The sequence below is a fragment of the Pangasianodon hypophthalmus genome, chromosome 26 (genome assembly GCF_027358585.1).
Source record: "Pangasianodon hypophthalmus isolate fPanHyp1 chromosome 26, fPanHyp1.pri, whole genome shotgun sequence".
Taxonomy (NCBI): Eukaryota; Metazoa; Chordata; class Actinopteri; order Siluriformes; family Pangasiidae; genus Pangasianodon; species Pangasianodon hypophthalmus.
In genome coordinates, this window is record NC_069735.1 from 14,349,706 (window position 1) to 14,370,916 (window position 21,211).

At 38.6% G+C, this 21,211-nt stretch overlaps 1 protein-coding gene across 8 annotated transcripts in view; it reads right to left on the reverse strand.

Annotated features, from left to right (window-relative positions):
• Nucleotides 1–21,211, reverse strand: part of nfixa (nuclear factor I/Xa) — a 113,189-nt gene that overhangs the window by 67,058 nt on the left and 24,920 nt on the right. Inside the window, exon 1 of one of the 8 annotated variants that reach the window (XM_026932199.3) lies at nucleotides 181–1,385. The exons of the other annotated variants lie outside the window; for them this stretch is intronic. Coding sequence (XP_026788000.1) covers nucleotides 181–183 — 3 coding nt within the window. The 5' untranslated portion in view covers nucleotides 184–1,385. Of the gene's footprint in view, nucleotides 1–180; nucleotides 1,386–21,211 lie in introns of those variants that run through there. 8 annotated transcript variants of the gene reach the window in all.

The following is a 21,211-nucleotide window of genomic DNA, read 5'->3' on the forward strand; positions in this document are numbered from 1 at the left end:
TCCGTATCAATCTCTGATGTTGCAAATCAAAAATCACTTAATCAATACTGATCTTGTACTTTTTTTTTTACTGATCTTGTACTTTTTTTTTTTTACATGCAACACACTATAATCACAACACCGCACAATCACCAAACAAACGCATGCAACACAAAAATAGCAGAAAACATTGGTAGTTACCATTTTGCACTTTCATCATAAACTTCAGCATAAACAAACAAACAAACAAACAAACAAAAAAGCAGAGCAGGTCCTCTCCTTGCTTTAGTCAATAGCGCATGTCCTAATTCTGGCTACCCAGAGAAATAAATGTAATTTTCCTAAAAATTACACTAACAGAGAAAAAGGGAGTCGAGAAAAAAAATGCCAAGCTAAATTTGCCTCGAGTGAATGTGTTAGAGGAAGGTAGGAGCCAAAAATTTTAATATGCCAAACTGCAAAAGGAAAGCATGAAAAAAAAAAAAGTTGAGAAAAATTTTTTATATGTTGCTAGCTCAGACACAGAAAAGACTGTGCGCAAAAAAAAATGGAATGATGAATATAATCACCAAAAAAAAGTGTTAGATAAGAAAAATCGTTTGGCAAAGTGGCAAGTGACGTCTGTTCAGATCTGTATGCTCTGCAATCGAGGATATTGAAAGAGAGAGAGCGAGAGAAAGAGAGAGAGAGAGTGGAAAGAGGGGACGACAGCAAGCAAGGAGGGGGGGGGTAGCGAGAAAGCGAATGAAGAGCAGGAAAAAAAACACAACAGAGGACCGAATCGCTGTTGGAAGAGCGTGCGAGAGAGCGCTGGCAAACCCGACCGATGCTTCCCTTTCTCCCTTTTTTTTTCCTCTCCGACTCGCTCTCTCTCTCCCTACGTTCTTTTCCTAACCATCGCCCCAAAAGTGTGCCAGCACCGGGCTGAACCCACCTATTTGGCACAGAGTCTCCCAATATGCTCAACCAATACGCACGCTTCGAGGCCTGAATGGGTGGGAGAGAGGGGGAGAGAGGGAGAGAGAGATGGAGTGAGAGAGAGAGGGAAAGCGACAGAGAGAGGGAAGAGAGCGTAGTATGCGAATCAGTCAGTGGGACGGCTTTTCACTTTTGCCAAATTAACAAGTTCCGAATCCAGAGATCATTAATTTCACACCGACCAATCGGACGCCTTGGCTGTATTCTAACCCCGCCCTCTTGTTCCTTATGTCCATATCCGTCACTGAACACACTTTCCATCATCATCACCATCATCATCATCATCGCTCTCCCAAAACTCGCCAACTCCTCTTTCTTATCCTTCTATCCCAGTCGTCTTCTCTCTAACCAGTTCATCCATCTCCATATCGCTCCCTTTCTCCATCCCTTCCTCAATCCCCCTCCATTCTCTCTCTCTCTCTCTCTCTCTCTCTGTGCAAGCCTTGGCATGGGAACAGTGTGTGAACACACAGGGCTGAAATCCCTACAGACCCTCCAAACCAGCAGCTGCCTTCAGACCCACCACACAAACAAAGGAGCAGGGAGACACACAGACAAATACTCCTCACCAACACCACCACGTTCACACTCACTCCACACACAACAAATACAGACCCACGGGTCTGGATGATGGATACGGTATTTATCGGACTAATCAGTACAAAATTAATGTGCACAAAAATATAGTGCAGGTAGGTTTTTGTTTCATATGTCACAGAAAAGTAGTGCTTAAGGCCCAAATACTAAGGTCCTAACGCTTAAGGTCGAATAACTAGAAATACAAAACAAGTTACAGTTAAGAGTAGCTTACGACGAAGTCTTGTAGATAATGCGACGTTAACACTAAGCTATGGAAATGCTTTCTCAAGATCTAGCTTTTCATTGTACTCATTTTGGTTTAGTTTTTAATTTTTTTAAAGATCTAGCCACAAAAATTCCAATGGTCTTTTTTTTTTTTGTCATGGTGACCACCTGAGTACAGAAAGTACAAATCTTGATCATCAGTGACCTGATAATCCGCTTTACAGAACCGCACAAATTGCGATCAGAAGACTCAAATTGGGAGATCTAATCTAAATCTGAGCTAAACCCCCCACGGCGAGTTTAAGCAGCATATGCTGTGGTCTCAGGGTGCCGCCGTATCGCATCCTGGAGTTAAAAAAAAAAAAAAAGATCCAAAAACAAGAGTAAAAACATGTTGGACCATCCGAATCATCAGAAAGTTATATTACTGTTGAACTCATTTGATTATATTTCTAATATCAGTTACTATCAGCTAATTCAACACTAATTCATTTTCAGTGTAATGAAATAAAAAGGCAGTTTTAGTGTGGCCATGTTTAAGTTTGCTCCATTTCGTCAACTGGAAGAGCTAAGAGGCATGGAGAGTGTGTGCAATTATTATTATTATTATTATTATTAATAATAATAATGTATTTGTATATGACAATATCAACATTACTTTTCAGAACAGTTCACATGACTTAAATTGTACCTAAAAAAATAGTTCTGGGGAAAAAAAATGATAAGATCAGGTTGGTCAGTATCGATATTGTGATGAGACACAATACACTTTTCTGTCAGGACTGTTATAGCAGAGAAGGATTTTAAAAGTCAATCTAAATAAATCTTAATAAATAAAATAAACTTAAAAGTATGTGTTTATGTCATATAGCATAAATAATTATATTACACTAAGTGCAACAATAAATCCTAAGCCTAATAGTGTAACATAATGACCTGTATAGAGTACAGTGTTACACACCGCAGTGCTTCTTAGCTACTTTTAAATCCTGATCCACATTGTGCGTTTTGGAAAAGTCTTCAAGTATATGATATATTTGCTGTATCATCAGAGTATATTCATTACAGAGTATATGAATATACTCTATAATGTACAGAGTATATTAGTCGTTGTGTTTAATCACAGAGCTCAAGTGTATCTCTTACATTCAAACACAAAAGCCCACGTTATCTCCACTACACTACAGAGCACCGCTACAGTGGCCTCTTTAGAGAGACTAAATGCAATGCGGAAATTATAAAGAGAGTCGGTATGGACGGCTCCCTGTGTGTGTGTGGGCATGTTTTTAGATTTTGGTGGAGACTAAATGTCCCCACAAGAACAGGAACATCTGTCAGTTTGGTCTTTGTTGTAAGGTTTGTCTGGTCACCATTAGGAAAACTGCTTTTTTTTTTTTTTTTTACAAGGCTCTACACTATGCAGCGGGTTTTCACTACTACAAACTTCCAAATCCTCAGTGTTTATCATTTCTTTCTGTATTTTAACTACATAAGTACATATTACATTTCCAGACTTCTTCAGTGTTGTTCTGTCAGACGTAGTAATGTTGCGAGGCTCCAATTCAAAGCAAATCAATACATCAGGTAATTCATAAAACATCAGATTGCTCCTAGATAGATAATATTAGATAATATTTTACTTCTTCTTGGTTTCACTGAACACTAATGGACACTAACTGACCAGAGAGTTGATGGACATCCCTACTCAGAGCTCTGATGCTTAAAGTAATCAGGGCCACAAAAATATATAGTCATTAGTCTATATTTAGTTGGTCATCTGCATTTTGTTTCAATTAAAAATGTGTTTTTTTTGGGTTCATACTGACCCCAGGAGCGTTTTTCCTCCCCAAAAAAGGGGTCTTTTGGCAGATTAAAATGATTAACTTGAATTTTGAAGATATTTATCACTCTTTATAAACCTGTTTGTGCTCACTAATGTTGATTAATGTTAGTGTATTTAAGCTCAAATCTACAGCCCACACGATGCACTTCACCATTCAGCCGTTTTGACCGTTATTAGTTATTTATTTAAAAAATAACGGTCAGTTTGTGAAGGTCTGTATAACCGAGCACATTAAACGTGTGAATATGTGTACCCAATAAAGTTAAAAAAAGTATTTATATAAATTAGTGAATTGGCTGCCTAATAAAAAAAGAGGCCTAAAGGTCTGGGTAAGCTTATATCTTTCCTTGCAGGGGCTGTGTCGGAAACATCAAAGACATCTGAATCACCGCCAGTATGTTTGTATTTTTGTCCGTTACCTCAGAAGCTAACTGGCTACCAGTCATACTCACACAACACACCACAGCCAGAGCGACACAAAACCCTCTGCGTGAGGAGTGACAACAAGGAGAAGAAACACCTATTTGGCCTACATGAGTCACTGGAAAGAAAAATATATATATTTTCTTTGTTTTTGTTCTTTTAGAGACAAGAAATATAAACTCCTCCATTCAAACAGAACAACGGCTCAGTGAAGCGCGAGCCGACCCGCACGAGCGTGAACCCTTTCCTCAGCACGCGCTCGGCCAAGTCTGCTACCGCGCGCGCACTCAGTTGTCTATTTAATATTATATTTATGACAATAAAAACGTATTTTTCCTCAAACATTCATAACCTCATCAACACAAACGGCCCTGCAAACACCACATGTCTGTAAATGGCTATTTATATTCACCTACTACATTAGATTTTATCCAAAGACAGGAATTTAAGGCAGGAATTAAGACAGGATAGTCCTCAGACTGTAAACATAAAGCTGTTTAAAAATGAAAAGTGATGAATAATACAACAAATTAAATTTATATTTCTACCAACTGGCCAGAAATAACTGCAAGATAGTTCACACACTATGTAAAAAAAAAACAAAGCTATTAACATATTACATCCATAATACACTCATACAGTAATAATCTCCTGAGCCTAGTATTTCCAGCAGATTAATGCATAAACACTTCACCACAGTTTTTATTTTATGAGAGAATATCTGAGACTGAAAAATCAAATAATAAAAACATAACTAAGTATTTTTAATACGTGTGAAATAACTGACAGCCTGCTCCCGTGAACAAGTCTGAAGTGGTTCATCTGTCATATTTATCCTTCAGAGGAAATAATACAACATTCATCAGTTTCACTTTTATTCTCTTTAACCTCATTAAAGGAGCTGTTCGATTAAAATGAACAAAATGTAGGCTTACAAATATAACCTAGACCGAAAGCTCTAGGAAAAAAAAGCTCTAGGGGGGAAAAAAAACAAAAAAACAGCACAGATGCACACACACTTTAGTGCACACAGTTTGCTTTAATCCTACAGATATATAAGAGTTTAGGAAGTGATGCATCAGTTCAGTGATGCATAGAGTTCAGAAAGTGATGCATTACTTTTCTACAGACATAAATATAGATAGATAGATAGATAGATAGATAGATAGATAGAATGATTTCACATCAGAGCATGCTTTTCTGGAACTGTCCAATATCATCTACAGATTTTTGTTTTGTCCCAAAAATGCATTTTAAATAGGTCTAATTTCCCAAACTAAACTACTTGCACAAACCTGGAACATACCACGTGCATTTTATAAGCTAATTATAGATTAGATAAATAAATTAATAATAAAAAATATATACATATGAAAAGAAAAAAAAAAAAAACAAGCAGAAAGATTAGCCTGTTGAAGGTGAGGGCATGACAGCCTGTTTCATTTACTGTACCTCATTAGTGCTGATTAGCATAATCATATTTACACAACACTTAGAGGTTAATTAGTGTTAATGTTAGCCTTCACATTTAGCCTGTAATTAATATTTTAGGCTATATTTAAAAGGAAATACAGATGGCAGCTTGTAGAGCTTCAGCTGTCCATTAACTTATATATTTTATCTGTGTATATTTTATATTTTATGAGTGACGTCTTTATTTGTTATTTTGATTCACTTGTAAAAACTTTAACTGTTTCAGGCGCCATTTTTAGTTGTTGAGGCAGCGTCTCTCTCTCTCTCTCTCTCTCTCTCTCTCTCACACACACACACACACACACACACACACACACACACACACACACACATAGACACACACAAGGGGAAAAAAAATGCGTATTGTTCCAAAAATCACAGCACGGTTCCAGGAGGTTAGAGAGAATACTAGCACTGAGACGCCATGCTGTAAATATAAAGCAATATTTCAGACGGTGTGTGTGTGAGAGAGATCACATTGCATTAGCTACAACCTTACACACAAGGCTGAGGTAAATATAGGTGTACAAAAAATAGAACACTACAAAAGTGAAAAATAAGCACACTATATGCTTAAAAATGCAAAACAATATACATCTTTTAGGCTAGGCAATACATTGCATCGTAGTCCATGTTTTGGCCTTTTGGTTTGTTAACACAGGCTAACTGTCCAAGATTTTATACAGGCTATCAGTGTATAAAGAATAAAAAGCTGACAGAAAAGGTGCTTCAAAGTGATGACACTGAAGAACCAGTTTTGGCTTTACGAAGGAACCTTTCAGTCCGTACGATTTAGCAAAGAGCTAAAGAATCATTTCCCACCACTTCCACATAATGCTAACATTTATAGTGGATGATTATTCAGTTCTTTTTGGTATACATGCATCCATACTGTACATACATACATATATTCTGTATATACATTTATACATACTATCTACAATTAGGCTCTTTAAGGTTGTGGTTCTCAAAATTAAAGTCCATGAAGCATAGCCAGGGCATCCTTGATGTTTTTTTTTTTTGTTTTATTACTTTGTTTGAAATCACAACTCAACATTATCAAAGCTATTATATTTATTATTAAGTTCTTATAGTCATTAGTCTGTTCGACTTGTTAATTGAATTAAATGCATTTAACTCAAGAAGCCTTAATAACTCAAAAACAAGTATATAAATAAGGTAAACTTGGACCTAACAGTAAAAAGTTGAAGAATAAATAGTTAAAATATAATATAACATTTAACTAATGAGCTTAAAATTTGAGTAGTTGGAGTGTCTTTGTAAAATAAATTCTTACCTAGGAGTTCCGTGGAATTTATGTTATACTTAAAGAGGTGCCTGGATGCAAACATTTTGACAAATCCTGTGCTAGGGAAAGTTTTCTAAAGTTTGCTAAAGTTCTTCTAAAGACACTTTTCTGACATTTTTTGTACACCAATATTTTTATTTGTACCATGGTTACGGTATTTAAATTCAATATGGCTACTAAAGCTTGCTCACTTTAAATGAACTGAATTTGAACTATTGAAGCAGACACAGAGTGAGGCCTAGTGCCTCGAACCGGTCACTGGAGGTTCAGTAGGCACCCTGGCATCCACGCTGTAACGGTGAAAGCAGCAGCCGGGCACCACATGCAGCCTAATGAAGTGAACTCATCAATGGTAGATTGATTGATCGACTCAATGCCCAGCCAATGAAATTAAGTACATGAAAGCTAACGGAGCGATGCGTACGAGCCGTATCAGATGGCCGGCCGGTCGACTCTGAGGATTCGACTGGTGTTGAAGAAGTAATAACTGCTGCCATCTAAACAAAACATACCCTAATGAAGCACATTTGCCACTTTCTCCCTCTTGCTTTTCTGTCTTTCCCTCCCCTCTCAGCCTCTCATTCTCTGTCTCTCTCTTGATTGCCGGACTCATACATACTGTCTCTCTCTCTCTTGCGCGTGCGGTCTTTCTTTCATTATTTTCTTCCTCCTGTGCCAGTCTGCAGGGCCGAGTGCCAACCCTTCTCCTCCAGTGGGCACCGTGCCCCGTACTTTATGCAAATCAAGCACCAGCTTCCTTCTCCTTCTCTCCTTCTCTCTCCCTCCACCCCCTCCTCTATCCCTCTCTCTTTACTTTCCTTCTTTCTCTCCACACTTGTCCTTCTGCAGCACTCTGATCCTGTCAGACACTATTTAACATTCCTATAGTGAAATAATATTTTGATATAGTATATTTATAAAGGGAGGAGGTATGCACCTGAACTTTCCTTATTAAAGGAAAAAATAAAATGGACACGTTGGGAGTCTCAAGTTTGCTTCTTTAGTTTTGCAGTGGAGTTATGAGACTAATGTAGCTAACAGGTAATATTTCTGCCTCAATGTGGTTATTTTCCCTACTAAGCCCCACCTTTCAAATATTGATGAATGTATCATAGCGGAAAACTGGAATGACATTTGTTTAGACTTTCCTTGCTATTTTACAAAATCGTTTATTTAAAAATAATTTGCTTGGCGATAAGCATTTAAACCACATACATGGAGCGTTGGGAATCATGGGAATTATTACAGAAAAGATTTTGAATGAGATGGACCTTTATTCATTTTTAGCTACAATGTGTTTAATTTTGTTCCTTTAACTGTTGCTTTCAATTTAAAAACCCTCACTCCTACACAGACGGACAAAACAAAATTCACCATGTACACACACGCTTACACACAAGAGTCCTCCCATCCATTCACAAATGCTAACAAGGCAGTCCATTCACGAAACAGACGAATTCACTTTGTGTACCTAACGGGCGTTTTCAGTACAAAGATCACACTGATAACAATCCAACAAACATACACACATACACACACACACACACACGCACGGGGTCGCACCATGTGGTCGGGTTTTAATTATATCACTGTAAAAGTGAATTACTGCAAGCTACACGTGAGTACACATACAAACACACAAACACACACACACACACTCACTCACTTACACACTTACACTCACACACACACACTGGAAAATGTTTTATTAGAGAAAGAACAGGCTGGATAACAGAATGTGAGTGTGTGTTCATATGTGAAGGAGCGAGTAAAGGCTGCGTGTCTGAATTATTAACCAAAAGATTTCACGTTTAAAGGTGCAGTTGGTGTTTTGTTGGAAGTTAGCTGGTGCTATTTCAAACATAAAAATAGCAGCTTCGTTCAGTTCCAAAACCACACCCTAATAACACACTAGCCTTTTAAGCTAAGTGTAAGAGAGGGGATTTCTAAATCGACAATCAGCATGATTGTCCTTGTCCTGATTGGTTGGATCTTGGTGGTCCACACTGATGGCTTTGTCTGCTGTTTACAGAGTCCGGTGTGACTTCTAGTGACTGCTAGTCCTGCATTAGCCTTATAATGAAGGTGCTATATTTGTTTGGATTTGTTTAAAATAGTGTCAGCTAATGTCCACCAAAACACTAACTGCACCTTTAAATGTGAAACCTTTGGCTGGCCAATAGATGTGTATTCTGGTGTGGCTTTGGATCTAATGAAGGTGCTGAGTGGAGAACTTCAAATACTGACTTTAAAAACAATCACTGACATTTCACTTAAAAAAGAACTAGTGGCATTAAAGCACTTAATAAGGTGTCTCTTTAAATTCTTTATAAAATAGACACATTGGACCTCATTTATCGAGCTGGACATGAACAAATGTATTCGTAATATCATTCGCAGGAGCATTTATACAAAAAATGTGGAATATGTCAAAAATATTCATATTCTGTAAGAGCTCCTGAAGTTAAGCAAATTTACATATAAGGAGACTGACTAATGCAAATCTCTTGAAACAGTGAGTTTAATGAAACTTTTGTGAAACTTTGTAGTTTCATATTAATGATTTGAAAGAAATCAATCAAACACAAATCCACAAATTACAATAAATAAGACTAGTTGTTCATTTCAGAGAAAAGTAATGGCACCCTTTAAAATCAGAATCAGAACGAGCTTTTATTGGCAAGTATGCTCGCTCACACACACACACACACACACACACACACACAAGGAATTTGACTTGGTATGAAGCTTCCAGAACACACATACCAATAAGATAGCAAAACATATAATAATAAAAAGAGGAAGAGTTATTGTGTGTCTATGGTGTCTAGCTCATTCGCTGAAATGGCTGAGCTGCATTACTGGAAAATTTAGCACACACCGCAATTACGATGTGCTCTTTAACCTGTTAGCAGCCATTTTGTCATTTTCAGCTCTCTGTAGCGTTGCCTTTTTTTTTTTTTTTTTACTGAATTTTCACGTGAGCATAAAAGAAAGCCAGAGTTACTGAAACTTTTGTAAATCTGGCAAACAGTTTGATCTGCAAAAGCTTTTACACACAACTTTAGTTTGGAATTAAAGTTCTCCATAGATCTAAGAGATCACAGATGAATCTTGCAACTTTAATTCAGTCATGCAAATGAGTGAAAAGTGAATTTAATTAAAAGTAACATGCTAAAAAGGATGTCATTTCTTTTTTTAAAACCAGACAGCATCATCAAAACAAGTCTACACTCAAGCCAACTCTCTCTCTCCCTCTCCCTCTCTCTCTCTCTCTCTCTCTCTTGGTCTGTCTTATGTGGTTCACTCTAATTAAGACCCCTCATGCATTTGGATGTTTCCTTGTCATGTTTTACATTTTAAATTTCCAAGTGGTTTCTTGTAGTAACCACTGTGCAATCAGAGGCACTGGCGTCACTGTGCACTGTCACATTTGGTACTCAGTTTAAAAAGATGATGTTATAAAACACTCTCTAAAACTGTCACTGGTATAGAGTAAAATCGTGGATTGTTAATGCTTAATTGATAGCCTTTCTGTGCATGTGTTTAAGCTCATGTGATTAATGTTCTTTGATAGTGACCTGAAGGTTCTATCAGTGAGCCGCTGTTAGACCCTCGAACGAGGCCCATAATCATCATCTGCTCAGTTCTGTGCAGATCTGTCGCACTTATAAGTGCCTTGGAATGTGGCTGTGTAAAATGTGAAGATGTGTTCTTTTGTTCATTTAAAGGTGCTTTAGGTAAGACTGGTCTTTTTTTTCAAGGTCTCTATTTTTTAGGTGGGTTCAACATTTGAATGATTCCACCTGTTTTCATGAAGCTCCGCCCCCCCGGATCTTAGGTGGCCCGTATAGTGTCTATAAAATGACTGACAAGAGGCTCATCCAAACACAAACAAGCATTCCAGACCGGAAGTCAGTTATCCAAACAGTTTTTCTCAGCAACTTAATACACTTTTGCTAAGGCCATAGCTTAATCCATTGTTTTTTTTTAAAATCATGTTCTATATATTTTCCATATTATTTGTACAAGTAACAATTGCACCTTTAAAATTATAAAGTGCAACAAAACCTATTTTTTCTAATTGTCTGAATAATAGTGAGAATGATAATTTCAACATGGAGCAAAATAATGATAAAATAATAAGAATTTTATCCATTATGCAGCCTTATGTACAGTGCACGCACACACACACACACACGCACACACACAGTCAGAATGGCCTGTACTCCACAGCTCTCTGCTGCTTCAAGATGGTGCCACGTCACAAGCTTACTTGGCTTCATGTCAGAGAATACGAATGAAAAGAAAGAAAGAGTATGTGTGTGTGTGAGTGAGAGAGAGAAATAGAGAGACAGCCCAGTAGGGAAGAACGCTCCCATCAATTTATAAAAGACAAAGGCCAAAAGCTGCGTGTCGGAAATGAAATCGCCTCGGTCACAAAAGCACAGCTCTGACAAATTCAACTAGAGTGCTAGCAGAAGAGCCGGAGAGGGTATGAAACACCTGGAACAACACACACACACACACACACACACCGTCATCCGCTGTCATGGCATATCATAGCTTCAGAAAGCTTTCAGCCACTTTCACAAACCATTTCTTCCTAAATTGAATTGTTTCATGCGAATTTGTCATAAACCATAAAAATAAAAGTACATGAGGGCTTATATTACTTAGGGTCAAAGGTCAATTCTGTGGTTTCACCCTAACCACTGTGCAATGCAGGCTGTATCATCTACTTCTTTAGTTCTTTAGTGCTGTTTTTTTTTTTTTTTTAATGATCTAAGGCATCAGAATCTGGACCACAGGAGCTTGAGCTGGAAACAGAGTGGGAACTGGGCTTTACAGAGAGTTAATGAGATTCATATAAATGTATAGCCTTTCTAAAATGCAGGTTCATTACACAATTCATAAATTCAATAATAACACACATTATACGTATATAAGGATATAAGAATAATATATAACAATATCAGTATAATATACAATAATGTCAGTAAGAAAGAAACAAACAGAAAAATCAAATGTGAAAGAAAGAAAGAAAGAAATTCACACTATTTTTATCCTCATATGTAATCAAGGATTAACTGAAGAGAAAGAGAAGAGAGTGAGTGACTGAGTGAGTGAGCGTGGGGGGGGGTGGGGGGGGGGGGGGGTGTGTGTGGATATAACACATCTTAGTGTTATATTTCAGTACACTCTCTCTCACACACACACACACACACACACACTTGTTTCAGGTTATTTGGTAGAAACTCTGTCACTGTACTACAGGATCTTTCCTAGTTTCTTTAACAGCTCTGTGCTGAGTCTGGACTCTGCCTCTCCTGTAAGTCACTCTGGATTAAAGTCTCTGCCGGATGAGCGGCTATAAATGTGAAAGTAAATAGTTACTGCCAGACTGTTTCTGAATGTGTGTGATCATCATTCTCTTCAGCACAACACAGTCCTGTGCACTGAGAAACACCTGAAAAGTCAGTTTTAAAGTCTATTTGTGTCAGTAATCTGACTGTGTCCACTGTAACTGTACTGATTAAACCGTCTAATCACAGGTCTGGTTGTTGGTATAAACGGATCCTCTATTACTTCTTGGTTGAAACCCAAAATATCTGCTAATGGCGCATATGCTTGAACACGCGCCGAAGTGCGAAAAATCTACTAATGGTTCTTGGTGACAGATGCATTCCAGAGGGAAAGCGGAAAGAGAGCCTTTCAAATAGAGGAAATTACTCTATCCTGAACGTAAACACACCCACACACACGCACACACACACATATATATATATATATACACACCTGGCTGCTGAAAAGCCACAGATATGCATTCAAAAAAAAATCTATAACTCATGGCAGGACAGAAAGTGGTTAGAGTGCAATATAGGACTCAAACTGATATCCGGCAATCATGCAAGACAAATACACTACATGGACTTGATTTAAGAGGAGAGTGGTGAAGGGACGGTGAAGTTAAATCCACATCATATTCTCCCTGATAGGACTTGGCAACCCGTAACACCCCTAAGCAGGATAATATGGTTAGCATTCCTTCACTTCCCGCTAAGAAATCCAATATGTGTGTATCATAGTTACAAGCCCGGGTGTACGCTTCCAGACACAATAATGGAAAAAGAGTCTGGCCAAATGGCTAGTGAGTTGCTAACACTAACCGTGGGGCGTCAGTGGATATTAGCATCAGTGGATAAACCGGCAAGCTAATTCTGAATAGCAAACCTGGGCAGACAGTTAATGGGTCTGATCATGTGCGGTAGAAAGGAAAAGGCCTTGCAGGGAAAGGGTGATATCTTTACACAGCTACACATTAGCTAGCAATCCCTGGTCTTCTACACACTAACATCTCCATGTCGTAGCGCCACGTTCCACTCCCTTGGCTACTTCTTCTTGGAACAATCCATGTTGCTGGGGCGTAGAGTCTAATTCCAGATAATTCCTCTGGCTTTGCCAAAATTCTTCAGCAGTAACTCTTCAGGGAAGCAGGAATGACAAGTCCATTAAACACTGTTACATTCAAAAACAGCAGATTGTTCATCCCAGTATCATGAGCTTGCCGAATAAAAAACCAAATACACATTCATTCATTCATTCATTCATTCATCTTTATCGTGCTCAGGGTGAATTCCGGACCATATCCCAGGAACTCTGGTGTAAGATGTACAGCAAGGCCAGTCCATCTCAGGACACACAAGGACAGACACACACACACACACACACACACACACACTGAGGGGCAATTTCGAGTCATTAATCCATCTACTGGCATGCTTTTGGGGAGTAGGAGGAAACTGGAGAACATGGTGAAAACCCACACGGACACCCCATATCCACATAGGTTTCTTCCAGGTTCTCTGGTTTCCTCCCAAAAACAAGATATAGGTACACTGGCTACACTAAACTACCCTTAGCTATGAAGTAGTATGTGCTGAAGCCCTGAGATGGACCTAGGGTGTCCCATCTGGGGTGTATTCCCACTTCATGGGATACAGTCCCGATCCATTGTGACCCTGACGAGGGTAAACCAGCTACTGAAGATGAATGACTGAATAAAACTGCACGGAACTTTACACTGAATATATTAAAGCTCAATCTCACTCATCATACATTTAAACGAAGACTCTTAGTACAAGAGTGAGTCACAAATCGCCCCAAAATTCATTGCAAAGGTGTCTTCATTTTGCAAGTATAAGCAAGTCCAAGTCTTTTAGCCTGAAGTATCAAGCGAGTTTCATGTATTATATATCAAGTCTCAAGTCAACAAGCCAAAGTCAAGTCCTAGGTTTCTTTTTTTCTTTTACTTTTTTTTTTTTTTACCATCGTAACGCCTTCAACCTATTCATTTATATCAGTTACATGTACAAATACACCAAGAGAAACACAATACGCCAGTGTGTTCTTGTTTGGCATTGTTTAGCACACGCAGAATACACAGACATTAGCCTCTGCCCATGGCTCACAGTTCGTCTGATACTTATTGTACACCTATCTGGCCACAAGCCTCAGAATCATTTACAGTGCAAAAACAAGTGGATCTTGGGCACATTTACTTGTAAGTATTATTTTCTTGACCAGCATGAGGTGTGAGCAACTTCTGTTTTGATGTTCATTAGGAAGCATTTGCTAAACTACCAAAATTACATTTGCTTCAAATTACTTATTAAAGATAAATATTCAGTGGCAATGAGAAGAGATTTTAGCGAGCTGAACTAGATAAGATAAGGCTAGCTGAGGTAATGCTAGCTAGCTAGTCATAAAAACTACTAAGCGTACTTTCACACTTGGCTTTTGTTTGTTTTTTTTTTGTTTGTTTTTTACTGCATATTGTATCCATGACAACTCGATTACCAGTAGTAGCTTGCTAGCTAGATTTGATTTATTATTCTCTGTAATGCAGATGAAATAAAGATTAATTTAACCCTGGTGACGAGGAGGTTGTTTGTCTTCGCTGTAGCTTTGCAGGCAGAAAATCTAGAGAATTTGACTGTATATATCACACACTCGTACCAGTGAATGTCCAAAAACCAGCCAAACAGTTATTTTTATTTGGAATATTGAAAGACAAGATCTCGTTAAGACTAACAAGACAATTTTTTTTCACCAGCACTTTGTTCTCCATGTTTTTCTCTCTTGCTTGTGCTCCAACTTGCGACCTTATTGGACGGGAACTAAAAAAAAAGGTGTTTCACTTTACCCAGCGCTTTTCTGAAAACTTTTGGAAGTGCTCAAGTCTGAGCACAATCCACTCACTTTGAATAGGATTACACATAAAGCATGCACTGGCAGTTGAGAAACAAGTGTAAAAGCACCCTAAGGGTTGACTCCACCCAAACATGGTGAATGTTTCAATACCTTAAACAAAATGAAATTTGTGAAATGAAAAGCAAAGCTCCACTGAAACGTTCCTGTTCAAAACCTGATTGGTGCGCCTTGAGGGAATTTTCAACCAGAATGGAAAAAGTATGAGCCACGCTGATGATGTCAGATACCACTGATTGGTAAACAGGGGCATGTCCTACTTGAAGAATTCGCCAGATTCCTTTGATTCCGTTACTTGTTCAATTGAAACTGGTTTCTTTTGAGGATAACAACCATGCAAATTAGACAGCGGCATGCAGGTCCCAACTAGCCTTGACCTTGCCCCAACTGGCCTAGTTTTTGAAGTTCTCGCTTCACTGATCTGTCAGGAGAACACATCCCACAATGTGAACAATAAAAAGTCCCAGCCACGTCACTTCACTTCACACATCCTTTTTAATTTTGTCCCTCTGGGTTTTCCGTAGTAGCGGCTTCAGCGAGAAGCTGGCAGAGTTCCACATGCTAACGGCACGGTGCCTTCAGGTTAGTGTCTGGATTTCACCACCTCCGTGAAAGGCAGTCTAAACACACATAACGCAGAAGTGCGGCTGGACACACACACACACACACGTACCTAAACACATAGCTGGGGAATGAAGCACGACATCTGGCACGCTGCCACCGAGCTATAATCACATCTATGCAGTTCTATATGGCTCTGCAGACCACGCTGCCTGCTAAAGTCACTAAAGAACTGCAGTTTTGAGGTCAGATAGAAAGGTGGTAAATGTGCAAAATGAGGCATTCAGACAGGGACTGAATGTGTCCAATGTGTTTACAAGACGATTCCATAAGAACAGCTCTCTTGTGTAACTTTGTAACTTCGGAAATTTAATTTTTTCTGACAGCTCTCTGAGTTCACAGATTATCATGTCAAGTGGATGTTTCCTAATATGGCTAATTCCACAGAGGCTCAGTTTGTTTTCAATGCTAAATGTAATAAAAGTTCCATTCTACTTCTATGGAGTCTTTTCTTAGCAATTTACCCATATATCTGAGGGAAAAGTTGATATTCTTGTCATGTTTCTCCTGTTTCCACGCTCACTGTGCCTTTTTGTTGTTCATACATGAGACATAACACCTATGTGCTAGCTAGCTAGCTAGCCTGTACATTTTAGTGTAGCTCAGCATTTTATTCCTAAAAGATTAAGCAAAAGTCATTGACTTGTTCAAATTGTTTATACATTGACCATATTCAGCTGCAACTAACCATTCAAAACCAAACAAGCACTCATAGAAGTGGCTAGCTAACAAAACATTAGCTTCAAAAACTGTAGTATCCATTAGCTCAGACGATCCTGAGGTAAATTTTCTGACTAAAACCAAGTTTACAAGTTAATATTCCTGAGGGTTGCCTTCATTCCAGGGTCACTTTTTTTGTATTTCTTGTAAGAAGGAAAAAAAAAAAGATTTTTGATTTTTGGTGGAAAAATATAGTCATTTATTGAGCTGCAATCAGCTATTTAAGCAAACAAATTAGCATTTTTACTAGTTGGTATGCACTGCTAGCTGAAGTTTGCTGAGTACTTTTTTATGTGGTTTTTACTTCTTTTTTAAGACAGCTGTGACACTATTAAGTTAACATTTCTGACCGTGGTGGAAGTAGAAATTCGGTTAGTTAATCCTAATTGTAATTATTGTGCAATTTATGTCATATTAAGAAAAGTTCTCTGAGGAAACTGTTGACGTTGTTGATAGTTTTGTCTGTTTTATTTTCTGTCACACTGCTTTTATATTGTTCGTAACTAATATGCTAGCTAACTCTTTCGCTAGCTTTAGTTATTAGGTAGCTCGTGGTTGCTTCCATATTAATTAGTTGCCTAGCAACACCATTTTTCTAGGTTTTAACCAGCACAGTATTATGCTGCAAACCCTGTATTTAACTGTTCTTCACACGTTCTTGCAACGGCAGCCCAACTGCACTTTTAATCGTTTACATTCCTTGTTTTATTTCCGCGCTGTGCTGCAACCTGTGGCAGCAAACGCTTACAAAAGTGAACGAGAGCAAAAACAAGAGAGAGTGAGAGAGAACCACAGGAATGCCTACATCAGCAAGATTAATGTTAAGTGCGTTAAAGACACACAAACTCTCTTTCTCACACACAAACACACACATGCACGCAAACACACACTCTCTTTCCCTCCTATGCGCACATTTCCCTTTGCTTGGTGCCTGGCTCACTGCCACTCATTCTTCTTGTTAAGCGTCTACGGCTGCAGCCTATAAGTAAATAAACAGTGATCCCTTCTCCACCCCACCCGAAACCACCTTCTCCCTCTCCACACTCGTTTAAAAAACCACTCTCCCTCCCTCTGCTCGTTTAGAAACCACCATCCCTCCTTCCACTCCTTTATAAACTGCCGTCCACCCCACGCTCATTTACAAAACCACCATCCCTCTCTCCACTCGTTTAAAAGCCACCATCCCCTCCCTCGTGTCCGCATCCCTCCAACTGCACCGCCTGAGGGAGTTTTGGAAGTGGGGGGGTGAAGGGGGTGGTGGTGAGGGGGTAGTATGCAGTATGTAATGCGCTCCATCAGAGTTTAGCTTGTGTACAACGTTCTGCAAACATGAAACGTTCCAAGCCGGAGAAAGTGAGATCCGAATGAATGATTACAGATTACACTCTGTTTAGCATGCAGATTATTCGGCATCTCCGTCCGTCTTCGCTAATGTGTGCTGACTTTAAACGCTGATCCGGAATTGTCTACATGTGTGGATTTTCATCTGCTATTATGGTTTATTTGAAAGATAATCATCGCGGAGGTCCTCTGGGATTAAGTATCATTATCAGATAATCCAAAGCACACCTGGACCTGATTAGAACCGATCCTACATCAAACTCAACGACTCCGAAGAGCAATGTTGGAACTTGGCCCTGGGCTCGGATTAAAGCTTCAAATGCAAGCTATTATTATGACGTTTACAGACTTGTACGACAGCAAGCAACATATGCGACGGCGACTTCTTAACATGTGCCGTGTAGTGAGATGTCATGATTTTAATTATCGTGGCCGTGTTCTCTAGAGACGTTCAGGAGTGCGAGAAAAAAGCGTCATCCAACATTTAATTTAATCTATACATCTATACACAGCGTGCAGGAATCACCAGAACGACAACAACTTCAACCCTTACCTTATGCTTTCATACAAAAAAAAAAAAAAATATATATATATACATATATATATATATATATACCTTTTGTACCATTACAATCAGTCATCAACACTCTATTCTACTCTACTCAATTCTATTCTAGTCTCTTATTTAATTCAATTCTATTCATTGAATCTACTGCACTCTATTTTGTTCTATTTGAATCTATTCACATTTTTTTCTTCCCTGTTAATCTACTCTATTATTCTTCTCTACCCAACACTATTCTACTGTTTAACTCTGTTCTACTTTATTTTATTCTCTTGCTCCATTCTATTCTTTTATTCAATTTCATTCTACTCTATTATTCCATTCTAATCTACTATTCTGTTGTTTAACTCTGTTCTACTTTATTCTATTACATTCTACTCTCGTATTCTACTCTATTGTCATATTCTTTTCTATTCTACTCTATTAATCTAGTCTATTATTCCACTATTCTATTGTTCTTTTCTATTCTCCACTGAGTTTTAGTCTCTTGCTCATTATAACTAGGTTTATCATGCAGGAAAGTTTGACAAGCTTGGACAAAAAAATCGTGTCCACCAATAGCAGCTTTTTATTGTACGATGTCAGTGTATGATGTCAGTCTTTTGTGCTTCGTGTCCAATCAGAACACAACACTGACATGTCACGCCCACGTTACAAGGCTGCGACTGGATGGGACATTGGGACACACTGACTTGCCTGCAAAAAACTTTTTAAAATTGTAAACAGCAGGTGAATCTCCAGAATATCCACAAACAAAAAATTTTGTTGCTAAAAAAACAAAAATCACACCACACACACACACACACACACATATATATATATATATATATATATGTATGTGTGTGTATATATATACAGCAGTCAATGCAGGCATGTGGTATAGGTAAAGGGGTACACACACCAGCGCTCAATGTATACAATAATGAACTGTAAACAGCGCTCTCTTGCAGCTACCATGGCTCATCGTCTAAGTTCACGTCAGGTAACGATATTGTATATTACGCAACGGCGTGGTGATATTTCCCCGACAGATGGAGAGGTGCCAGCGAACGCTTATCTACTGACCGACTACGCACTTTGGACTAAAGGTCAGGAGAACAATCCTGTCTGTAGAGAGACGCACAACACGACATATGGTGCCACCCGGACATAACACTTCACCGCTCTCACCGGATAAGCGCCAAAATAAGATGCAAAGATCAAAAAATTTCAAATTAAGTTTCTAATATTCAAACTGACAAAGTGTATTCTATTTAGGCCTCTTTTATTGCCGGCCTTTTTAGACACACATCACAGGGATGACTGATCTATATTAGTCTTTCTGGTATGGATGACTTAAAACAAGCTGTCTGCACATCTAACACACACACACACACACATACACACCCCCAAACACACACACACACACACACATACACACCCCCAAACACACACACACACGCCCATAAGACAGAAATAAAATGACCTTGGATGTGTTCTATCAATACAACAGCACTGATAGTGCTAGTGTGTACACACACACACACACACACACACTACTTATTTGCCAAACACAGACCTTTGCATCATACTGTCACAAGTCGTGTCAGTTAACAAGCGACTCCAACTTATTTTAAATTCCTCTGCTCAGTTTTCTGTTTATTGCCCGCAACCAGAAAATGTGGACTGAGGCACATAGTGAAAGATCCCACAGGCCCAATGGACAAAATGCACCCAAGCATCGTGCGCAGTCCAGAAAGTGGCTTTTCCATGTAACTTGCAAGGAATTGACAAATCGAAAACAGAAAATTACGAGACGCAGGAGGATTGTGTGGAATTGTGGCAACGGTGTCCCAAAACCAACTCCAGTTACTGAAAAAGAAAAAAAAAAGTTCGGGACAAAATATGAAGTAACTGTTATGAAAGGATCTATTATGACATGGTTCCACACACTGAAGTGATTAGGGGTTCTGTGGTTATGTAATGAGCGTGCGTGAGTGTGTGTGTGTCAGTGTGTGTCAGTGTGTGTATGTTTGTGTGTATTAGGGGGCTATTTGCTCATACGTAGAGCAGCTACCACGACTAAAAACACTGGTTTTGGTTGAATGGACAAGCACGGGTGGAGGTAATTATAGTCTCATATAGAAACAGAATACAGTGCAATATGTTATCAATTTATTTCCAAAATACCACAGTGCTGCTGAATTCTCAATTCTGATTGGTTGATTAATTTCTATAGGAGCAGCTCTCAAAATAGTTCCAGCCATAATTCTATTCACAGGTTTATATCGATGCGCTCATTCTAATATGTTATGATTTCTATAGTAACAACTCACACAGAGAGTTGTACAGCAGAAGCTACACAAAATTAAAGGCTAATACTACACCTATGTGATATTTATGGAAGGAGTCTCCAGTGTCAATGCTTTGTAACAGTCAGTGGGTTTTCCACCACAGGAAAGTCTTCAGGACAGAGGAGTTTACAGTTTTTTTGTCTTATCAACTTCAAGAGACAGAACAACAGTAAATGTTACTATAAATGGATAAAAAGTATGATCTGTCCTTCTTTAATAAACTGAAATTTATAATTGTTGGTAAATTGCTGTGGTATAAGAAGAACGAAACACTCTGGGATGTGCTGTAATTGGAAAATAATTCACTTCGAGGTAGTAAAAATCACATCACCCCGTCAGTGATTATTTTCCTATCACAGTGTGTTTTTCCTTACTTATACTATATTTATGGCTTAAGTGTATGTACAGACAGTATGAGTGTCCACAGGCGTACAGTACAAGAGATGGAGGTAATAGAGAGAGAAGGCGAAAGACAAATCCTTTGGCGAGGATTTCATTACTGGGGAGAGATTTGAGATTTGAGACGAAGTCCATAATGTTAATATGTCGTT